Source organism: Anolis sagrei, chromosome 2, assembly GCF_037176765.1.
Source record: "Anolis sagrei isolate rAnoSag1 chromosome 2, rAnoSag1.mat, whole genome shotgun sequence".
Taxonomy (NCBI): Eukaryota; Metazoa; Chordata; class Lepidosauria; order Squamata; family Dactyloidae; genus Anolis; species Anolis sagrei.
Window position 1 is genome coordinate 184327064 of NC_090022.1, and position 22071 is coordinate 184349134.

The window sequence follows — 22071 nt, forward strand, 5'->3', positions numbered from 1 at the left end:
AAAAAGCATGAGAAAAGCAAATCCAAGAAGAAGGAGATGAGGAATCTTTTGAAACAGGAGTTGCCAATTGGCAGTCCATGAACCAGATCTGGACTAAACTCTTTCTCCCCATGGGCTCTAAGGAGCAGGAAGATCTAGCCCTTTAAATTCTACAGCCTTCATTAAATTGATCTACATAGTTTTTACTTGTAAAATCCCTAATCATTCTTTTAACATGTCACCAAGTACTTAGTTTAGCAGTATTAGGATCAGACAAACTGCCATCCTCTGGATGTGCAAATACTAGAGATCTCCTTTTTGGTTGTTCCTTCTAAAAGTGTTGCTCCCCCAGTGAACATATTTTTCATCTCATTGATCAAAATGGCTACCTTCTATGTTTTTGTTTTGCTTGCTATGAATTGCATTTAATAATTGGTTTAGCCATCTCCTGTAGCCATAAATGCTCCAGTGTCAAATTATATTTTTCCTTCAAGCAATTGCTTATTTATATACACACACATAGTATGTGTATGTGTGCAAGTTTTAGAAGCAATTATAATAATCCTGCTATTGCCATCTGAAAAGCCTCTTGGACTTAGTAATGTTTATTACAGATTTCTAGAATTAACCAAGCTTTTATATGAGAGGCTCTTTGTAGGCCCCCAACTTGCAGATATATTATTTCATAAACAAATGAAATAATGCTGACTGTTTGTATTTTGTGTGAGTCAGGGTACTTACCACTGAGTTTCTTTTCTTTCTTTTTTTGTGGCAGGGAGTAAGGGTTATGTGTTTAGCAACTGATGAACAACTTCCCCAGCCCTGGAGGCAGAACGTTCATCCTAAATGTCGTGAAACGGCCTTAATTACATTTAAAACCATGTCTCTTGCCAGCTTTTGCATCCTCTGAAGCCAGTAAGCCAAATGAGCATGGTGCTTATTCTTTCTTTGCATGCATCATGAGTGCTTCAAGATTAGGCTTTTATCCTTGCTGTTGCCTGTTCACATTCATAGCATTCTATAAGGCAGTGGCTCTTAATGGGATCCACGGGACCACGACAACCTCCAGGGGATCACAAAGCCTTGAAAAAATGTTATGAACTTTTACGGTTAGAATAGAAGGAATGGATAAATGAGATACAGACAGATAACCATGCATTGATCTCAAAAAAACTGGTCATTTGGCCCAGGGTAGGAATGATTTGTACAAAGTTTCATTACAATATCTCAAACCATACAAAATTTATGAAAGCAGTGATTTGATAGTAAAAAATGTACTCAGTACCTGGTACATCTGCATGCAAGTATTGTTTATTTATTGCAGGGGTCCTCAAACTAAGGCCCAGGGGCCGGATATGGCCCTCCAAGGTCATTTACCCGGCCCTCGCTCAGGGTCAACCTAAGTCTGAAATGAGTTGAAAGCACACAACAACAACAACAATCCTATCTCATCAGCCAAAAGCAGGCCAACACTTCCCATTGAAATACTAATAAGTTTATATTTGTTAAAATTGTTCTTCATTTTAATTATTGTATTGTTTTTAAGTTTTTGCACTACAAATAAGATATGTGCAGTGTGCAAAGGAATTCATGTTTTTTTTGAAATTATAATCCAGCCCTCCAACAGTTTGAGGGACTGTGACCTGGCCCTCTGTTTAAAAGGTTTGAGGACCCCTGATTTATTCTGTCATAAGTAAATTGAGAATACAGTTATAATGGATTTTAAAAACACTACAAACAAAGTTAAAAACTTGGCATTATGCTAAATTTCCTTTGACCAGAAGCTGGCCACTTGGAGTGCCTATGGTATCACTATAAGATGGTCCTCCATTGTGCATGTAGGAAAGCTCAGACTGCATTGTAGTAAGTGGTCTCTCGTTTGTTCTTCTCCACACTCACATGTCGTGGACTCCACTTTGTAACTCCATTTCTTAAGATTGGCTCTGCATCTTGTGGTCCCAGAAGGGAGTTCATTCAGCACCTTCCAAGCCACCCAGTCTTCTGTGTTCCCAGGAGGTAGTTTCTCATCCGGTCTCACCCACTGATTGAGGTTCCAGGTTTTAGCCTGCTACTTTTGGACTCTCGCTTGCTGAGGTGTTCCTACGAGTATCTCTGTAGATCTTCGGAAGCTGTTTCTTGCTTTAAATCATTGGCTTACTGGCTAATATTCGAAGAGAGGATGGGTTGGAGATGTCACTGCCTTACATTGCTGACTGCTACTTTCCTGCAAATATCAGGTGATGCAATACCAGCTAAACAGTATAATTTCTCCAGTGGTGTGAAATGTAGATATCCTGTGATAATGCGGCATATCTCATTAAGAGCCATATCCACTGTTTTAATATGGTGAGAAGTGTTCCACACTGGGTGTGCATACTCAGCAGCAGAGTAGCAAAGTGCAAGGGCAGATATCTTCACTGTGTCTGGTTGTGATCCCCAGGTTGTGCCAGTTAGCTTTTGTATGATATTATTTCTAGTGCCCACTTCTTGCTTGATAGTCAAGCAGTGCTTCTTGTAGGCCAGAGCATGCAAGTGAATTATGCTGAACGGCTAAGAGAAAGTCAGTGGCATTTTATTTATATTGCATTTGTAGCTACACCAAACTCCAGTGTTGTCCACATTTCGCCACTGCATTCTCAGAACATCTCTTGCTTCCCAGAATTCTGAAGCTGTGCTGAGAACCCAAAGGTTAGAGTTTAAATCTTCAGCATTGGTGGTCTACAGCAGTACAATATATTTAAAGAGGTCTGTGGTTAGAAAAGGTTAAGGACCGCTTTTATAAGATATTTGGATATTGTTGCCTTCCATTTGCAACCTTGCCATCTTTTCTCATCTTCAGACAGGTTTCCCTCGACAAAAAAAGGGAACGAGAGAAAAAAATGTACAATACTACTTTGATTTGTAATGTTATGAGCTCTGGAATTACTCATTCTGTGATCCTTTTCCAATTTTGAGAGTTTCCTTAGGGGTGTATTCACACTATACATTCACAGCACTTACCACTTCAAATTGACATGGTTTTGCTCTATAGTTCCTCAGTGTAGTCATTCGGTGCGATCCTTTGCAGTGGTTCTCAACCTGTGGGTCCCCAGGTGTTTTGGCCTACAACTCCCAGAAATCCCAGCTAGTTTACCAGCTGTTAGGATTTCTGGGAGTCGAAGGCCAAAACATCTGGGGTCCACAGGTTGAGAACCACTTCTTTAAATAGAAGGAAATTGCATGCAGTGCTTAATTTATTTAATGTGAAAGACTGGCATTTCTTCTAATCCCACCCTATGTCTTAATGGAAATTTACTGGATGTCTATATGGCATTGTCTTCAAATTGTAGCATTCCCATTTTGATCTTTCCATTCTGGATGGAAAACATAGACATAGGACTTCATTTGGTATGGAATACACTCACATCTCATTGTATGGCTGCAAATGGCAAAAGAAAATTTCACCATTTTGTTCCCAATTAGTCCTTTTGAGGAGAAGTGAGAACTTTCTCTGTGTATGAATCTCTTATCTACAACTTCATAGTGACTTCCCGTATATCATGTTTTTACCATCTTTGTCTGATGAAGAAGTCCAAAGGACTTTGAAAGGTACTGTAGAAGTATCGCCTATTTCTTTTTGGTTTGGTTGGATATGTGGCATCCCCCCAAGCTTTGTCTGCTTATTGCTGTTTGCCTGCATTGTTGGAAAATGGGTTAATTTTCCCCACAACCCGGTGAAAGGTGGATACAGAGCCATTTGCAGACCAGATGTATGCTTCTTGTTTTTACTGTCCAAGTTGCCTGTTACAGCTATTTATATCTAATACACCTTGGCAGAACCCTCAGTGCAACGGCAAATATTTTCTGCATTACAGTTCAGCTAAAAGTCTTGTTTTTGTCTCATTCCACTTTGGAAAAAAAATGAGAGAAGGAGCAAACTAATGAAATGGTGTCCGTTTTCATCGAGTAAGGAATTGTTTTTCCAATGTTCTCGACTATTTCCAATTCTAACTATAGAATACAATTTAATTTCACTTTTTTGGGCTTCAAACCACAACAGCAATAACAGACAGGTTGCCATCTTCCAGCCTACAAATCCTTGGAAGTCATATACTTCAACTGCTTGAAATATTTGGAGCCTTAGGAATTTCAGAGGAAGCCGTCCTAACTTCAGTCTTTGGGATCTCCAGGAGTTACGCCTTCCAGAAATCTTTGAGACACTAAGAGTTAGCCTAGTTGTTGCCAACCACGTTTTAAGAGACATTTATAAAGGTTGCTGTGTTTGGCCTGATTCCTAATGGAGATCCAGGTTGTTTTGCTCAAGGCCAGATTAATACACTTCTAGCCTATGGTTTTTTTAACACTATGCTGGAGTACTTTACTAAACAAAACTTTCCACAGTTGCTGGGGTTAAGGGAACAGTGATTCTGCAAATTTGTGGAAAAAACATGAGTTAAAACATCATTTCCCCCTTTAAAAACATCTCTCTAGAAATTTATAGGTTTTCCAGCATGGCTCTGCGGTCAATTTCCAACCATAGAATTGGAAGGCATTCAAATGCCTAGATAAGTGTTCTCTTTAGGACTCTAAATCCTCCAATGCAACTGTGATTAGTTTCTGGTGGAAGCTGACCATAGAATCACACTGAAGAACCTAGAAATTCCTAGAGGGAACATATGAATCAAAATCTGCAGATGTGAATTATGCAAAGGTGGAAGGCCACTTGTCCTCATATTTCTTCTGTAATGTATCTGTTAAAGCACTGCTTCTTAAATTCTGAATCCTGACTATGCTGGCACGGTTGTGCCAGGAGATTTGAATTTCTTTTTCTTGCATTGTTAGTTTGCATGAATCCATTTGGGCCATACATTTTGCAATTGGGTAGCTTTCCCCAGGTTGCAGTCATTGGGCCAACAACCTATCAGTCATCGTTAGAGCCTTTAGATTTGCCCCTTTGCCCAGGTTTGGAGGGAAAGGGGGGCTTTTAGTTCAGTCTCACAGTTTGGAGACTCACAGCAGGACTTTTGGGCTTTTCTCTGTCCCACCTGCAAAAAGCTTCACTTCTTACAGCTTTTGCTGGGGGAAAAGGAAAACCTCTACAGCTTTGCTGGGGAGTAAAGTTACAGTTCCACAGCCTTTGCTGGAGGAATACAGCCAGCCTTTCTGGGACAAAAGAAATAGTTCCTACAGCCTTCGTGGAGAAACGAAAGGACACCAGCTTGGCAGATCTAAAGCAACCATTGCCTGGTAAGGGACCACTTGGGCTATCCATAACGCAGCTTGGAGCCGGGAGTTGGGGCCTCACACCAGCAGGGTAAAGAAAGATTGCCCAAGGAGGGGTTGGAAGCTTTCCCTAAAGAAGATAGGAACAGTGTATCAGTGTGGTCCCAGTGTTGATCGGCACACTGGGTGCAGTCCCTAAAGACTTTGGCCTGCACTTAACACAATCGCCACTGACAAAATTACCATCTGCCTGTCCCTTGTCGGCAGATCAAGAAAGCTACCTGTTTTTCAAGATTATAAAGCATTTAATTCATTTGTTCGAAGATTTAAGCCTTAATAAAGAACTTTGTTGAACCTATTTTGAGCCTCTACAGAACTTTGTGTTGGGAAACCTATGGGACCCTTCAGCTGAGGCACCCCGGCGTCCCGTTGGGCATACAGAAAGCACGTCCTGTAAACAGACATTGTTATAGGCCCAGCGCACGACAACACACTGACCCCAAATGGGGTCCAGGTAGCTGAATGTTGGGATCAGAAAAAAATAGCAGTAATAAGATTTCTGAACGCCATCCATTTACACCAATCTGCTAGTCACATCGTACAGTGTTTGCAGCACACTCTTCAGGAAATGCTTCATCTGTACTTCATAAAAAGGAAAAGTAGCCTGTTTAGCAAGTCTTTCTAAACTTATTATGATTTATTATCATCAAATGTTTGATTTTTATACCTCTTTTATATACCTATATACCCAAGGTCAGTCAAAACATTTTCAGGTGGAGAAAATGTTCAAGAAGCCTTGTGCTTCCCAGAGATTTAGCAGAGAGCTGTGCTTTAATTAATGGTTTGTGAGAAAGACGCAGACATACAGACTCAGACATGGAATTCTCAAGTGTTATATGGATAAGAAGGTTGGAGAATCACTGGTGTAAACAATGCTGAGCTAAATAAACTAAGAGTATAACCTGACAGAAGAAGCTTTCTGTGTTCCTCCACTCCTGTCTTTAATTTGGTTCAAGGGCTGTCTGCAGCCAAAGGGGAAGCTAATTGAGTTTAAAGTTGACTTTTCCAGACATCAATTAGTGCAGTTAAGTGATGCCCCTGTTACAATTAAACACAAGCGACAAGTTCTATGCCTAATTATTATTCTATCAGTTGAGATTTGTAGGAATGCTGACATGCCTGCTGTGGTTAAGCAGTACTTCTCTTAAAATACACGTTCCTTTGGGGCAGTGTGGAGTGGTGTCAGAGGCAGCTTTCCTTCGGTATTTGTACCTCCGTGTTAACTTTTTTTAGGGGGCACAGCAAAGAAAAGTGCTTATGTGAATGTTAAGGGGCTAACCATATTGTCTACCTTTTTCCTAGCAGGTCCTAATAAAAAAGGGGAATCCAAGTACCGACTTCATAGACTGCCAGGGCTGTAGTCTTTACCTGGAAATAAAGTTCCCATTGAACTCATTTGTGTTCTCAATATCCGTAGTTACAGATGTACTGTAAACATGTGGGATTTCTCACACAGATAATGTCGAAATTGAGATGAGTGATTATTACTACTCTGCATGATTGCCAATTGTGTGGGCCCAAGAAAGGGACAAACATGGCCCAGTGATAATAAATTGTAGGAATTGTACTAAAAAAAATCCAAAGTCCCAATTGTTTCTCAACTGTTGTTTCCATTACTGTGCGCCAATAATAATAATTATAATGATAATAATAATAATAATAATTAAAGATCGAACTGCAAAGACTGTGGCACAAGCCAGTCAAGGTGGTCCCAGTGGTGATTGGCACATTGGGTGCAGTGCCTAAAGACCTTGGCCTGCACTTAACACAATTGGCACTGACAAAATTACCATCTGCCAGCTGCAAAAGGCCACCTTACTGGGATCTGCACACATTATTCACCGATACATCACACAGTCCTAGACACTTGGGAAGTGTCCGACGTGTGATCAAATTCAACAGCCAGCAGAGTGGTCTTGTCTGCTGTGGACTCATCTTGTTGTGCTTCAAATAATAATAATAATAATAATAATAATAATAATAATAATAATTTATTTATATTCTGCCCTTCTCCCCGAAGGGACTCAGAGCGGATTACAACATGTAAACAAACACAGGCAAACATTCAATGACTTGTTAGAAATGAAAATACACAAATTTTCACAAAGGCAAATACTTCTTTCATTTCTGGCTCTGGAGGCGGTGCTCAAATCTGCTCTGGGAGAGGTGCTCTTCTCTGTTTCTAAGCTGAGGAGCCTGCATTGTCATAGACAGCTGGTCGTGTGACCAACAAGATTTCTTGGAGAGTCTCTTTGCCTTTTTCCATCGAAGTAGTACCTATTTATCTATTCACAATTGCATATCCTTCTTCGTGTCATCTGTGAAATGTGCACATATGGATATTCTCTGCGCATGCGCAACGAATACCCATATGTGCACATTTCACAGACGGATATTCGAAGAAATACAGTTACAGGTAAGCAACCTATACTTTTCGAAACTGCTAGATTGGCAGGAGCTGGGGCTAACAGCAGGAGCTCACCCTGTCTCGTAGATTCAAACTGCAAACCTTCAGGTCAGCAGTTCAGCAGCACAAGGGTTTAACACATTGCACCACCGCGGTCCCTAAGATGACCTTATCACAGGGTTAGAAAATACTTCTTATCTTGCAAAGTTAATGTTCTCATCTTTATGGGATCAGACTCCCAGGTAGCCTCTCCTTCTCTGTATAAAGCAATCAGAGTGAATGAAAAGAATAGGGGAGACAGTTGGATTTTGTACAGTCTTCGCAGAGCTGTAAAGTGAACTCGGTGACTTTGGTGCATCCACATCTCTTAGCTTAAGCACCTTGTCAGGGTTGAGAGGAGCGAGTGTCTTCTCATTTAGGGAAAGGGGGAACGTTGTTGTGATCTTATGCTACTGGTAGGAAAAGTGGCATAGAAACAGTTGACAAGCAAAAACCCACAGGCACACAGAATGTGTTGCTTAACATGGTGGGCTGCTTTGTGTGAGGCAACAGGATGCGCAGAATTATCAACCCCTTTTAGTTAGGGACAATGACCCTGAATAAAACAAGGCTGATAAATGTACCAGGCTGTTAAGTCAACTCCGATTAAAAGGAATTCTCCTCTTCGGGGGAAGTTGCAGTAACTAAAATTGGTCTCGAACAGGCTGAAGAGCAGTAGCTCTCTCGCATTTGCACGCCACACACTTTTGTTTTTCTGTGCTAAACGCTAGCTCCCTTGTTTTATGATGGCCTGCTAGGAAAATTGTTGTTTTTAATGTGTCCAAGAGCTTTTTGAAACCCATCAATCTAATCCATTTACTTAATTCCATGCAGGGCTTTGTTCCCTTAGTGCCATTTTAGACATCTGAGATTGGCGGAGTGAATAACGAGTTTGGATAATGGATTCGAACAGCAGCTTATTGTGTCTGGCGGAACAGTCAAACAAGTGTATCTTTTTGCTTCTTTTCATTTGGTGCAAAGCACATTTTTTGCCAAGAACACTTGTAATGTTCTACCTGGTAACAATTCCTTCTTACGATTAGCACTGCCTAATGAAGCTCTCCTGATTATAAAGAGTAATAAATCAAAGGCAGGGCTCTTGTGCTCCCAAAAAACTGCCCCATTTTGTCATGACTGTTGTTATTTTAGCTATTTATTTTCTTACGCATACAACGGGGTCTTTGAAAGGTACTAGGCTTCCAGAGAACTTGGTCATTTAGTAGCTTGGGTTATTTTGGCTACTCGATCAAAATAGGCATTGATGAGGAGTTATTCTTTTTTTCATTACTTATGTTGGATTTACGGAGAAATAAATGAACATGAAGTGGCTATTTGAGTTATTTGCCTATTCCAAATGCATTAATAGTCCTGCAAGCCTCATTAGCTACCACAAGAACCTCAGAAGATGTCAGCTAATTTTATGCTCTTTTGTGAAAAGGCCAGATGAAATTTTAGCAGGTCATTGGGGTCTTGTACCTGCCATTGGTTAGAGCTAGAGATTGTTTTCCATTTAATATATCTGGCAGGAAGAACCTCAGGCCCCTTCTACACTGCCACATAAAATCCACATTATCTGCTTTGAACTGGATTATATGGCAGTGTAGACTAAGGGTCCTTCCAGACATGCCCTATAGCTCAGGATCTGATCCCAGGTTTTCTGTTTATCCCAGATTATCTGGCAGTACAGACTGATATAATCTTGTTTAAAGCAGAAAACCTGGGATCAGATCCTGGCATATAGGGTCTGTCTGGAAGGGCCTTAGGACTGCCAAATAATCCTGTTGAAAATAGATAATGGGGATTTTCTGCTTTGATAACCTGGATACTCCACATAGGCAGAAAAAACAAAATGCAAAGATATAGAATGGGGGACGATGCCTGGCTCAAGAGCAGTACTTGTGAAAAAGATCTTGGAGTCCTCGTGGACAACAAGTTAAACATGAGCCAACAATGTCATGTAGTGGCAAAAAAAGCCAATGGGATTTTGGCCTGCATCAATAGGAGCATAGTGTCTACATCTAGGGAAGTGATGCTACCCCTCTATTCTGCCTTGGTTAGACCACACCTGGAATATTGTGTCCAATTCTGGGCACCACAATCGAAGGGAGATATTGATAAGCTGGAATGTGTCCAGAGGAGGTTGACTAACTTGATCAAGGGTCTGGAGAACAAGGTTCTGGAGTGGCTTAAAGAGCTGGGCATGTTTAGCTTGAAGAAGAGAAGGCTGAGAGGAGATATGATAGCCATATGTGAGAGGAAGTCACAGGGAGGAGGGAGCAAGATTGTTTTCTGCTGCCCTGGAGACTAGGACACGGAACAGTGGCTTCAAACTACAAGAAAGGAGATTCCATCTGAACATTAGGAAAAACTTCCTGACTGTGAGAGCCATTCAGCAGTGGAACTCTCTGCCCCAGAGTGTGGTGAGGCTCCTTCTTCGGAAGCTTTTAAACAAAGGCCATCTGTCAGGGGTACTTTGAATGCAATATTCCTGCTTCTTGGCAGGGGGTTGGACTGGATGGCCTATGAGGTCTCTTCCAGCTCTATGATTCTATAATTTTCTGGCAGTGTAGAAGGGGCCGGAGTGAAGATATCAATAGGAATGGCAGTGGGTTTCTTTCTTTTAAAAATTAATTGTAGACATGAGTAGAGTGATACAAATCTCGATAATGAAATTCCACTTACATTTCCATTCAGTATAGTCTATCTTGTTTGCTTAATTTACCAATCCCATTTCCACCCTTATCAACCACTTGTGTCCAGCAGTTTTTCTTTCCCCCTCTCCCCTTTGCCCCCCCCCCCCCGTCCATTGGGAACAGTTGCATCTTCAATTCGAGTATTATTTGAATAGATTGACCACATAGAGAGTGTGATTCAGTTCTTTATATTTTGTTTTTTCTTTTACTCTAGCTATCAGAGTTCCCAATTTTTCTTGGGAAAAAGTTGCTTGAGCTGCTTCGATCAAGTTTTATGATATCTGCCCATTTGTTAGTGCTGCCCCTTGCCAGGCCTGTAGCCCGAAGCTTGAGGAGCTTCAGCCCCCCCCCCCCCCCGAAATTCTCAGGGTGGTCCGCGAGAAGGCCTTACTGGTACATTATTTAAACTGTTATGTTTATTCATATCATGACCTGATCACCATGCTCAATATATCCTATATGCATGGGAATATTGGGATAAGGATACAAAAGGTTTGCTACAGTAGATCCTGAGCCCCCCCCCCCCCCGCAATCAAATACAGCCCCCCCCCCCCCAAATCCTGGCTACGGGCCTGGCCCTTACCATCTATTCTCTGAATTTTTTAAAATTCATTTTTATTCAGCTCTACTTTTTGCCGTAATAGGTCTTCCATCTTTGTTTTATTATTAAAAAATTGTATCTTGTCACAGTCCCTCCACATATGCATAAAAGAGTCAATTTCGCTGCATTTGTGCTATTTATTTATTTATTTATCGTGTCAGGCAACCGAACAGTTGTATTACATTTTTGACAGAACAAACAAACAAACATACAAAAGACACAGAGTTTGCAAGCTTGGTATTTGATTAAATGTCCTTTGACCAGTATCTGGCCACTTGGAGTGCTTCTGGTGTTGCCGCAAGAAGGTCCTCCATTGTGCATGTGGCAAGGCTCAGGGTACATTGCAGCAAGTCGTCTGTGGTTTGCTCTTCTCCACACTCACATGTCGTGGATTCCACTTTGTAGCCTGCAACTTCCATCATGTCGTGGATTCCACTTTGTAGCCTGCAACTTCCATCAGCTGCGCCCGTACCTTGGGAAGTCTGACTTGGCCATGGTAGTCCACGCTCTTGTTACATCCCGTTTAGACTACTGCAATGCTCTCTACGTGGGGTTGCCATTGAAGACGGCTCGGAAGCTTCAATTGGTCCAGCGTGTGGCAGCCATGATACTAACAGGGGCAGCACACAGGGAGCATACAACTCCTCTGTTGCGCCAGCTCCATTGGCTACAAATTTGCTACCAGGCCCAATTCAAAGTGCTGACTTTGGCCTATAAAGCCCTAAACGGTTCTGGCCCAAGATACCTATCTGATCGCATCTCCACCTACGAACCCACTCGGACTTTGAGATCTTCCAGGGAGGCCCTGCTCTCGATCCCGCCTGCAACACAGGCACGGCTGGTGGGGACGAGAGACAGGGCCTTCTTGGTGGTGGCCCCTCGGCTGTGGAACGCCCTTCCCACGGACATCAGATTGGCTCCATTGATGGTATTCCGGAGAAAAGTGAAAACCTGGCTATTTGAACAGGCGTTTGAATAAGCAGTGCAATGAATTTCAGGAAATGGAATTACGACTGACGAGTTTGGATCATGATTCTAGTTATGAGACGCCACCTGAATGTTTATTACTGTTAAATTGTTTAATTTGTTTCTGTGTTAACTGTTTTTAAGTACCTTGTTGATGCCGCATTGAATTTTTGCCTTGATTGTTCGCCTTGTTTTTGCTTGATTGTTGTAAACCACTATGAGTCGCCTTAGGGCTGAGAATGGCGGTATACAAATGAAGTAAATAAATAAATAAAATAAATAAATGCATAAACTGCAACTTCCATCATGTTGACTCCGTTCCCCAAACCCCTCCAGTATGTTCAGTTGCTGATCAATTCTGCTGTTTGCTGTGCCTAGCAGAAAAGAGTAGGAAATCTCAATTTGCTCTAATTCCCCACTCCAAAAATCCTCTTGCCTTTCTTTGAAGTCTTGTTGGTCAAGTGCTTTAGTAACATTAAGAGAACATCTCCTCACCTTCTTCTTTCTAAGGGTCCTTCCACACAGCCCTATATCCCAGAATATCAAGGCAGATAATCCTACAATATCTGCTTTGAACTGGATTATCTGAGTCCACACTCAGATAATGTGGGATTTTCTGCCTTGATATTCTGGGATATAGGGCTGTGTGGAAGGGCCCTATGTGACAGGCAACTACCATACGGCATAGCAAAGAGAAGTAAACAAGGCAGTTGGGACTCTGCTATGGAAATGGCACCTGTCTTTTCCATTAAGAGCTTCGAACCAAAGCAATGGGCTTGCAATAGAGTAGAGCATACCATTTGTGGGCAATATTAAAAAGTGACATTTAAGAGTAGAAGGGAGCGGTAGGAGGCAAGAAGGCATTTTTATGGAGTGGTAAATATGCTTGTTAAATTCAGTAGGAAATGAAAAGAACTTACTCTCCCATCCTGTTGCAGGAATAGGGATTTAGCACTTTGTGCTAAGGCTTGGCATATTTACAAAAAGCCTCTCTGTGTTAACTTTGAACTTTTGAAAACAGCATGGATGTAACTTTTGACTTCAGCAAATGGTTAAATAAATTTGAATTTTGAACGCTTGTCAATTTGAAAATACATCCATTCTATTTCTCTCTCTTTTTTTCCCCTTTCAGGATAGAAATCCTACCTTGCAAACTCTGCCCAGTGGCTCCCAATGTCATGTAAACTCTTTTTTTTTGTATTGCCGTACTTTTTATTGTTTGGAAAAGGAAGCGTTCCAATTTCAATTGTTTCCTGAGGTGATAGCTGTCACAAAGGTTTTGCGATGTTGTTGCAGGATGCAAAACTTGTGAAGTGCTTCCTTTTTGGAGGCAGGCCCCGCCATCGCATTTAGTTCCCACGCTATTTTGTGTGGCAGAGTATAGTTACAATTTTGTTTCCACTGTCTGCATTGATGGCAGCCTGTTCTACCCTATGACTTGGGGAAAGTTAAAATCTCTTCTTGCATTTTCTTTACCACATAGCTTAGAGGTGTATATCCAAATAAGAACCCAGGACTGTGCCATTTCTGCCTTGAAGGACATGGAGAAAATGCATGGGAGAATTCAAAAAGCACCGAAAGGACTGGAAGGGGGGGGGGGGAACCTATCGTTCTATGGCTCTCATTGCAAAATTCCTTTCTGCCCCCCTCCTCCTCCAAAATGCTCTACAATTTTTAAAACTCCAGAAGATTGGTATGTTTAATGTTATATCTAGTCTTAGACCAGTGGTTCTCAACCTGGGGTCCCCAGATGTTTTTGGCCTACAACTCCCAGAAATCCCAGCCAATTTACCAGCTGTTAGGATTTCTGGGAGTTGAAGGCCAAAAACATCTGGGGACCCCAGATTGAGAACCACTATCTTAGACACTCATTCCTTGCATGGGTGAACCTCTGTGGATCTCACAGTGGTTTTGGACTACTTTCGCCATTTTCTTTTACTATTGGATATGCTGCTCGACAATAGAGTGAATTTTAGCTCCCAAACATTCAGTGAACCTTCTTTTCCTTCAGTGGTTCCCAACCTCTGGTCCTCCAGGTTGTGTGGACTTCAACTCCCAGAAATCCCAGCCAGCTTACCAGTTGTTAGAAACTGTGGGAGCTGAAGTCTAAAAGACCTGGAGGACTAAATGTTGGGACCCACTGCAAGATAGTTTGAGTCTTGTTGTGGAGAACTGTCTTCAGTTGGACTTTGACTTAGGCAAGGAACGAGAGCCCTCCAAGTCATCCTAGCACCCAAATACTATTCCAGTATTGTCGAAGGCTTTCATGGCCGGAATCACTGGATTGTTGTAGGTTTTTTTTGGGCTATATGTCCATGTTCTAGAGGCATTCTCTCCTGATGTTTCGCCTGCATCTATGGCAAGCATCCTATTCCAGTATTTTATTTTGACTGGCAGGAGTTCCCCCTGAGTATCAAAGAGGGAGCATTCCAAGCATACATGGAATTGATAGGGATTGAGTCAGAGGCCTTCTTCACACATAGCGTGTGATCCACCATTGATAAGTGAGCTATCCATGAATACTTACTGTTCTGTGTATTCTATCTAAAGCATTTCGAGCCTCTGTCATAATCCCCACTTTCTTTGCAACTTAATCCCCACTTTCTATGCGATTTATGACATCTGTGGCACACAGTGATCATCTTTTGTAATGCATTGTATATCTCTATTCTGATTCACAATCTGTAATGGGCAAGTAATATCTGTGGCTACAGCAAGTTGTTAAATTTTTTTGAGAGGGGTTGTTTTGGGTGCTGGTGTTTTTTCTTTGAAAATTTGAAAAGCTACTTTCAAATTAACTAGTTATAGTCCCCATCCATCTCAGGAATAGTTAGTTCCTTTCATAGTTAGATTTGAAAAGTGGCTGTTTATTCCTGGTGGCACAATGGGTTAAACTCTTGCGCTGGCTTGACTAGCTGACCGACAAGTTGGTGGTTCGAATCCAAAGAATGGGGTGACGGTTTTGCAAGACCAGTTGCTTTCATTGCTTTGTGGTTTTGAGGCAACGATGTAGCAATGATGAGGGTGTATTTTTGTTTTTGGGGACCACTAGTGGTCCATGGATCACAGGTTGGAAACCATTGATCTAGAGAGCTTCTGGCTGCCTAGCCCTTATGTTTGCCATTCCTCCTATTGTCTCTGCCTTGTAAACTAAAACTTCAACACTTTTCCTTTAAATGAAATCTGATTCACAGAATCTCACCAGTTCCTATCCAGTCCTTCAGACTTTTGCAGTTGATCTGCTATGCATCTCACTGCATGAAATTTGCAATAAAAGATAAACACTAACTCCACAAATAAACCCCTTGCGTTCGGCTCGGCTCAAGCAGTTCTATTTTGGACAAGCAGGTAATTGGTCTCCCAGCAAAAGGATCGCATGCCAAGAAGGATAGGGTAATGTCTGACTTCTGTGTTCCAGACCAGACATAACTGTACCAGATCTCTCTTTAATCATTTTTACCAGTTATAAGCGGATGGGACATTTCATGGTGCCAACTTTTTTTTTAAAATGTCTGCTAAATGGAGTTTTGGAACAAAACAGAAGTTTATTTTCCCCACCCAATGCCTTGCTCCTTGTTTATGGGAACAAGATGACTTTGCTTATGTGTTTCAATTTGGTACCTCAGGCTTGATTCCTCTGTCTACTTTTGAACTTGCTCGTCTTCACAAGATAATTCTGCGGGCCAGATTTGTCTGGCACACATTTCTTACGAGTCTAGGACTGAGGCTAACACTAACAAGAGAAATGTGGTGGGGTAGGTAGAGGGAAACAAAGAGACCGACACTCCCTTCTTTTAAACATGACCTTACCCCACTCTTGTAGAAAGCAGAAATCTGTTTTAAATACCCAAAGAGCTGAATGTTTGTGAACGTAACACCTTTATTGTCCCCTGAACTGGCTGAATCTTCTTCATGCAGTCCTCTTGCTCAGGGGACTTCCACACTGACAACCTCCAGCACAGTTAATTGCTGGCTGGTACACAGCTTTCTTAATGAATTGTCTAAGGGTAAGAAAAACAACAGAAGAAATGGTGAGAAAACATAGAACGATTACAAATGCAAGGCAACAATGTCTGCTTCTGTGAATGAAGCAGAATGGTTGCACAATAAAAGCCTTTTGTGGAAACACCCTGATTAGTAGTTTTCAAAGTAGCTATGTAGTAGCTCTTGCAATCTAAAAAGGAGAAAGGAGGGAGAAAGAATGCGTCACCACCTCCAAAACTAACTGGCATTCATGTTATCATTTTCTTTCATGGATATGAACCCATTTCTTCATAGAATCATAGAATCAAAGAGTTGGAAGAGACCTCATGGGCCATCCAGTCCAACCCCCTGCCAAGAAGCAGGAATAATGTAGTTCAGATGTAGTTCAGAGTGGTACCCAGGCCTTGGGATATAAAGCATATTTATGTAGTTATGGGACCGGGATGGGAAGTAATAAGATCCAAACAGATCCAAATCACGATTTGTGCCCTAAGCTTTCAAGGACTATATAAGGTTGTTCAGATTATTTTCATTCAAATTATTTTCCAGTGGTTAGTTAAAGTAAAGCAGTAAATCTAAAAGTCCATTTACATCTGTTTGAAACCTTCTCTGAGATTATTTTGTTACAGTAGCAAGAACTCTTGTATTAATATATTGTATGTAGTATGCCATGAATCCTTTTATGTCTTGTCCATACCTTTTGCAAATGGATTGAAATTTGTAAATATAATTCAGTCCAGCTGTTTGTATTTATGGCCTTCTTATGTAATTTCCTTCTTCAGGGACTACAACTTTCAAATCCTGCACTGTGGGTCCAGAAAGGCTAAAATGTTCTGCAGTTTGGATATTGCAGTTTGTAATGTCCAGTTTGTATACATTGCATAGAGACTGTCCTATTTTTTTCCAATGTAGAATTCTGTCTGTAATATGGTATGCTGTCCTGTTGTGAGTTTGAGATTTGGAGCCCATCTGTAAGCTAATAATGACCTACCTCCCGTAGCTTGTAGACCAGGCACGGGCAAATTTTGGCCCTCTGGGTGTTTTGGACTTTCTACTCCCACAATTCCTACCAGTCTATTGGCTATTAGGAATTGTGGGAGTTGGAGTCCAAAACACCCAGAGGACCAAAGTTTACCCTTATTTTTTGTTGTGTCAGGAGTGAGAAACTGCAAGTCGCTTCTGGTGTGAGAGAATTGGCCGTCTGCAAGGACGTTGCCCAGGGGACGCCCAGATGTTTTGATGTTTTTACCATCCTTCTGTGAGGCTTCTCTCATGTTCCTGCATGAGGAGCTGGAGCTGACAGAGGGAGCTCATCCACGCTCCCCCCAGATTCAAACATGCAACCTGTCGGTCTTCAGTCCTGCTGGCACAGGGGTTTAACCAAAACTGATTGTAGCTCTTTGATGATATGTTGAATGGACGTAGCTGGAGACTATGGGTGACTGTAACATGGATAGTAATATTGTGACAAGGCACTGCCACAAACCCTTATGCCAACTCTGTCCCCATATCTACTCTGGGAGCAAAGTTATAGAAACCAATAGCATTACCTAAATAGCAGAAGGACATTTATGCGTTCTTGCTGTGATAGATGTGATAGATGGCATCTTGTGCCAGCATTACCCCTCTGTACTCTGCCCAAGCTAGGATGTTACCTTTGTGGAGGGTAGACTGGCCAGGTCACTGGTTCAACATGCCTGACCTGTGTGTCCATTCTACTGTTAGATGAAACATGTCTTATCGAAGGCTTTCATGGCTGGAATCACTGGGTTGTTGTAGGTTTTTCGGGCTATATGGCCATATTCTAGAAGCATTCTCTCCTGATGTTTCAGCTGCATCTATGGCAGGCATCCTCAGAGGATGCCTGCCATAGATGCAGGCGAAACGTCGGGAGAGAATGCTTCTAGAACATGGGATACCTGCCATAGATGAAGGTGAAACGTCAGGAAAGAATGCTTCTAGAACATGACCATATAGCCCGAAACCTACAACAATCCAGAGATGAGTCTATTCTCATTTCAAGGCACATGTCTGCCACCATCACATCCTATTTTGTGGTGTGAGGGGATTGTTTAACACAGCTTTTGTAGTCATCTCCACAAAAGCTGGGACGGTATATTATTTGGAATCCAGTGATAAATTGATTATGAGGTTTTGTTTGGAAGAGGTTCTCTCTGAACTCTGTTTGGTTGTGGATTCTGCGATTTTCAGGAAATGTCATTGTTGGGCGGTCATCTGTGGAGGTGACAAAAAGTTATATAAAGTTTGGAATGCAAGAACAATAAATAAAGAAGAAGAAATATGTGGGCACGTTCATACCGCAGGAGAGAAAGAGAGCGAGAGAGAGAGAGAGCGCAGGGTCCCGCCCCCCTTCAAATGGGCTTAGTCTACAGGAAGGAAGATTGAAGTTAAGTATTAAGGGAAGCCTTTTTGACTGTGAGATTATGCAGGAGAGCATGTTCCCAAGGTTGGTTTTAAAGGCTTTAACAATTGAAGGGTTTAAAGAGAAGCTGGAGAAATATCTGCCTGGGATGATTAAGGTATTGCTAATCCATCCTCATTGCAGAGAGAGCAAGCAACTAGAGTGCGGGTGTCCCTACATTGCCCTGGTCAGAGCCTAGACAGAGCCAAGTCATTAAAAATGACAAAAGCTTGAGCCTTCTCAGAGTCCAAGAAAGACAAGTGGATCAGCTAGTGACACTCTCTCTTATCCTCTGCTCTGTGAATTGGTAGGTCAGACCTCTTCTATCCATAATGCAGAATACATAATGCAGATGATGGACTGAAGAAGGGAAATTGTGGGCTGTGCCATTTGAAGGAAATTTTATTTGAGAGCTGTGTGGTCTGATGAGGGGAAGTCAGCCATGCTTAAGTGCAGTCGCATGTCAGACTGCCGGGTGTTCAAGGGGAAAGGATACCTGTTCTGAATCTTTTATGTGCTATGGCACACTTTTGATACAGCTGTATCTGCCAGGAGGAGAAAAACCAAGTCTGCTGAGATTCCCTTTGATAACTGTAAAAAAGAATATAGAAATGTTATATTTTTTATGGCCTCAATCTTAATTGGGAGCATGTTTTGAATCTATTGTTAATTATTGGCTCAACATTAATGCAACTCCCATTGATGCAATTTTTGTGTGTGCCAGGAGAGACTTGAGAAACTGCAAGTTGCTTCTAGTGTGAGGGAATTGGCTGTCTGCAAGGGATGCTTTCATATTTTACCATCAGTGTGGGAGGCTTCTCTCATGTTCCTACATGGGGAGATGGAGTTGAGAGAGGGAGTTTAACCCGCTCTCCCCAGATTCAAACCGCTGTGGGAGGCTTTTCTCATGTCCCTGCAAGGGGAACTGGAGCTGACAGAGGGAGCTTAACCCACTCTCCCCAGATTCGAACTGCTGCAGGAGACTTCTCTCATGTCGCTGCATGGGGAGCTGGAGCTGACAGAGGGAGCCTTAATCCACTCTCCCCAGATTCGAACCGCTGCAGGAGGCTTCTCTCATGTCCCCGCATAGGGAGCTAGAGCTGACAGAGGGAGATTAACCCGCTCTCCCCAGATTCGAACCGCTGTAGGAGGCTTCTCTCATGTCCCTGCATAGGGAGCTGGAGCTGACAGAAGGAGCTTAACCCACTCTCCCCAGATTCGAACTGCTGTGGAAGGCTTCTCTCCATGTGGGGACATGAGAGAAGCCTCCCACAGCAGTTCGAATCTGGAGAGAGCGGGTTAAGCATGGGAGCTGGAGCTGACAGAGGGAACTTAACCCACTCTCCCCAGATTTGAACCGCTGTGGGAGACTTCTCTCTTGTCTCCGTAAGGGGGAACTGGAGCTGACAGAGGGAGCTTAACCCACTCTCCCCGGATTCGAACCACTGACCTGTCAGTCAGTAATTCTGCTGGCACAAGGGTTAATCCATTGTTGCACCGGGGGCTCCTTGATACTCTAGTTGGGACTAACACTGGGATTCAGGCCTGAGATTTTCTAGGAAGCGTAGTCTAAAAAATGTAATGTACCTAGATGATAGGTTCAGAGGGCCTAGCTTCCATTGCAGATAGTTTTCCCATGTGCAAATAGAGTGTATATTCTTGGTGTGCGAGTTGAATTCCATATCCGCCAAATAGGCAAAATGATTGGTTTCAGTGTCCAATGGTACTAGCAGTGGCTTGAGATTTTACAGGTGATGAGAATTCAGTATCTTTTCTGTGATAAAACAATATAATCTTACCAGCAAAATCAAAACAGAAGTATGCTGTGATCAGTGATCCTCTCAGTAGATGAAAAAGGGCTTTGGATAGAGTGTCGTGTACAGCCAGAGGGAATTTGAGGGAAAGGACAGTTTGTCCTTTTTGAAATGACAAAGTCTTTTTTACCTTGATGCATTTTGGGCAGATTTTAATAGCTATGTTGGTATTACCCCAACATGAGGTTTCTAATTAAGGAGAGATATGATTTTGAAGAGAGTTGGGGAAGGACGGGGAAAGATCACACCACAAGAAAAAGTGACCCTGTTATCTTTTCCGTAGAAGACTCCATCAAAGCAAAACCTTCCAATTCCCCGCGTGCGGAATGGGTGCTGCAGCCTCGACCTACACCACCCAAAGGGAGAGACCCCAACGCTTGGAACCGGCTCAAGGACCAGTCTTTTGGTAGGAAAAAACACACACATATTTTGTATGGATGACCTGTCATGGTCAGCAGAGCAGAAAGCCTGCTACATTGTGTTCTTTCTGTTTCTTGTCTCTCTTTCTCTTGTCTCCCACTTCTACAGTGGATTAACCAGAAACCTGATGTTCTGTGTATCAGCCTGATTTTGTACATGACCTGTTGCATGCTTATGTGTGTTTGCAGAAAGGCAAAGCCACTGCAGTTTTGTGGTCTGAGGAACAAGGTGGCTAAGGACCAGAGAACCAAATAGCATCTTGTCCAACTTTGTGCTATTTAAGCTGATTGTGTATTTGTCCTGGTATGCAGGGGCTCAGGTTTTTCTCCAACTTCCTATTCATGTGAGCAGTTTATTTTGGGAGGATTCTGCCACACATGCTTTGGAGATATTATGATATTTTAAAATTACCCTTGCTTCAGGGTAGAGGATGAATTTAAGTTAGACTTAAATGCAGAATTTAGGGAAATGACAGTAAAAGGTAAAGGTGAAGGTTCCAGTTCCTATCACACAATGCTGTGCATATCCCACTGTCTGTGTGCCTCTCTCATCAATGAATCCCTCCCTTTTATTGATGAGAAAAACCCATCGATAGCTCACAATCCCACAATGTTTCCGTCTTGTGTGATGAGTCCCTTCTTCTTCTGTGCCAGCATTAAGTCTCAATGTATTATCGAAGGCTTTCATGGCCAGAATCACTGGGTTGTTGCAGGTTTTTTCGGGCTATATGGCCATGTTCTAGAGGCATTCTCTCCTGATGTTTCGCCTGCATCTATGGCAAGCAAGGTGACCTAACTACCTCTGAGGATGCTTGCCATAGATGCAGGTGAAATATCAGGAGAGAATGCCTCTAGAACAGTGGTTCTCAACCTGGGGTCCCTAGATGTTTTTGGCCTACAACTCCCAGAAATCCTAACAGCTGGTAAACTGACTGAGATTTCTGGGAGTTATAGGCCAAAAACATCTGGGGACCCCAGGTTGAGAACCACTGTTCTAGAACATGGCCATATAGCCCAAAAAAACCTACAACAACCCAGCATTAAGTCTAGTTGTGTCCGATTCTGTGGGGTGGTGCGCATCTCCATTTCTAAGCCAAAGAGCTGGCGTTGTCCATAGACACCTCCAAGGTCATGTGGCTGGCATGACTGCACTGAGTGCTGTTACCTTTTCACCGGAGCAGTTCCTATTCATCTACTCACATTTGCATGTTTTCGAACTGCTAGGTTGGCAGAAGCTGGGCCTCATATCAGGAGCTCACCCTGCTTGCCGACATTTCAGTCAGCAAGTTCAGCAGCTCAGTGGCTTAACCTGCTGTGCGACCGGGGGCTCCAGTGACTATACCTCCCAAAATCTCCCTGCGGCGATGATGGAGTGATTCTGAAAATTACCTTTGAAAACAGCGACTTTCCCAGTTGTTTTTCCCTAAGCTTATCACTTAGTGCTGTGTCTGGGGATGATAGAGACACTTATTTTTCTTTCTAAAA

The 22071-nt window shown here is 42.4% G+C and overlaps 1 protein-coding gene across 3 annotated transcripts in view; it reads left to right on the forward strand.

Moving 5' to 3' along the window:
• LRP1 (LDL receptor related protein 1) overlaps window positions 1-22071 on the forward strand; it is a 439797-nt gene that overhangs the window by 43554 nt on the left and 374172 nt on the right. For 2 of the 3 annotated variants that reach the window (XM_060763011.2, XM_060763013.2), the window contains exon 2: window positions 20451-20573. In XM_060763011.2, coding sequence (XP_060618994.2) covers window positions 20451-20573 — 123 coding nt within the window. The remainder of the gene's footprint in view (window positions 1-20450; window positions 20574-22071) is intronic. The other variant, XM_060763012.2, reaches the window with a different exon arrangement.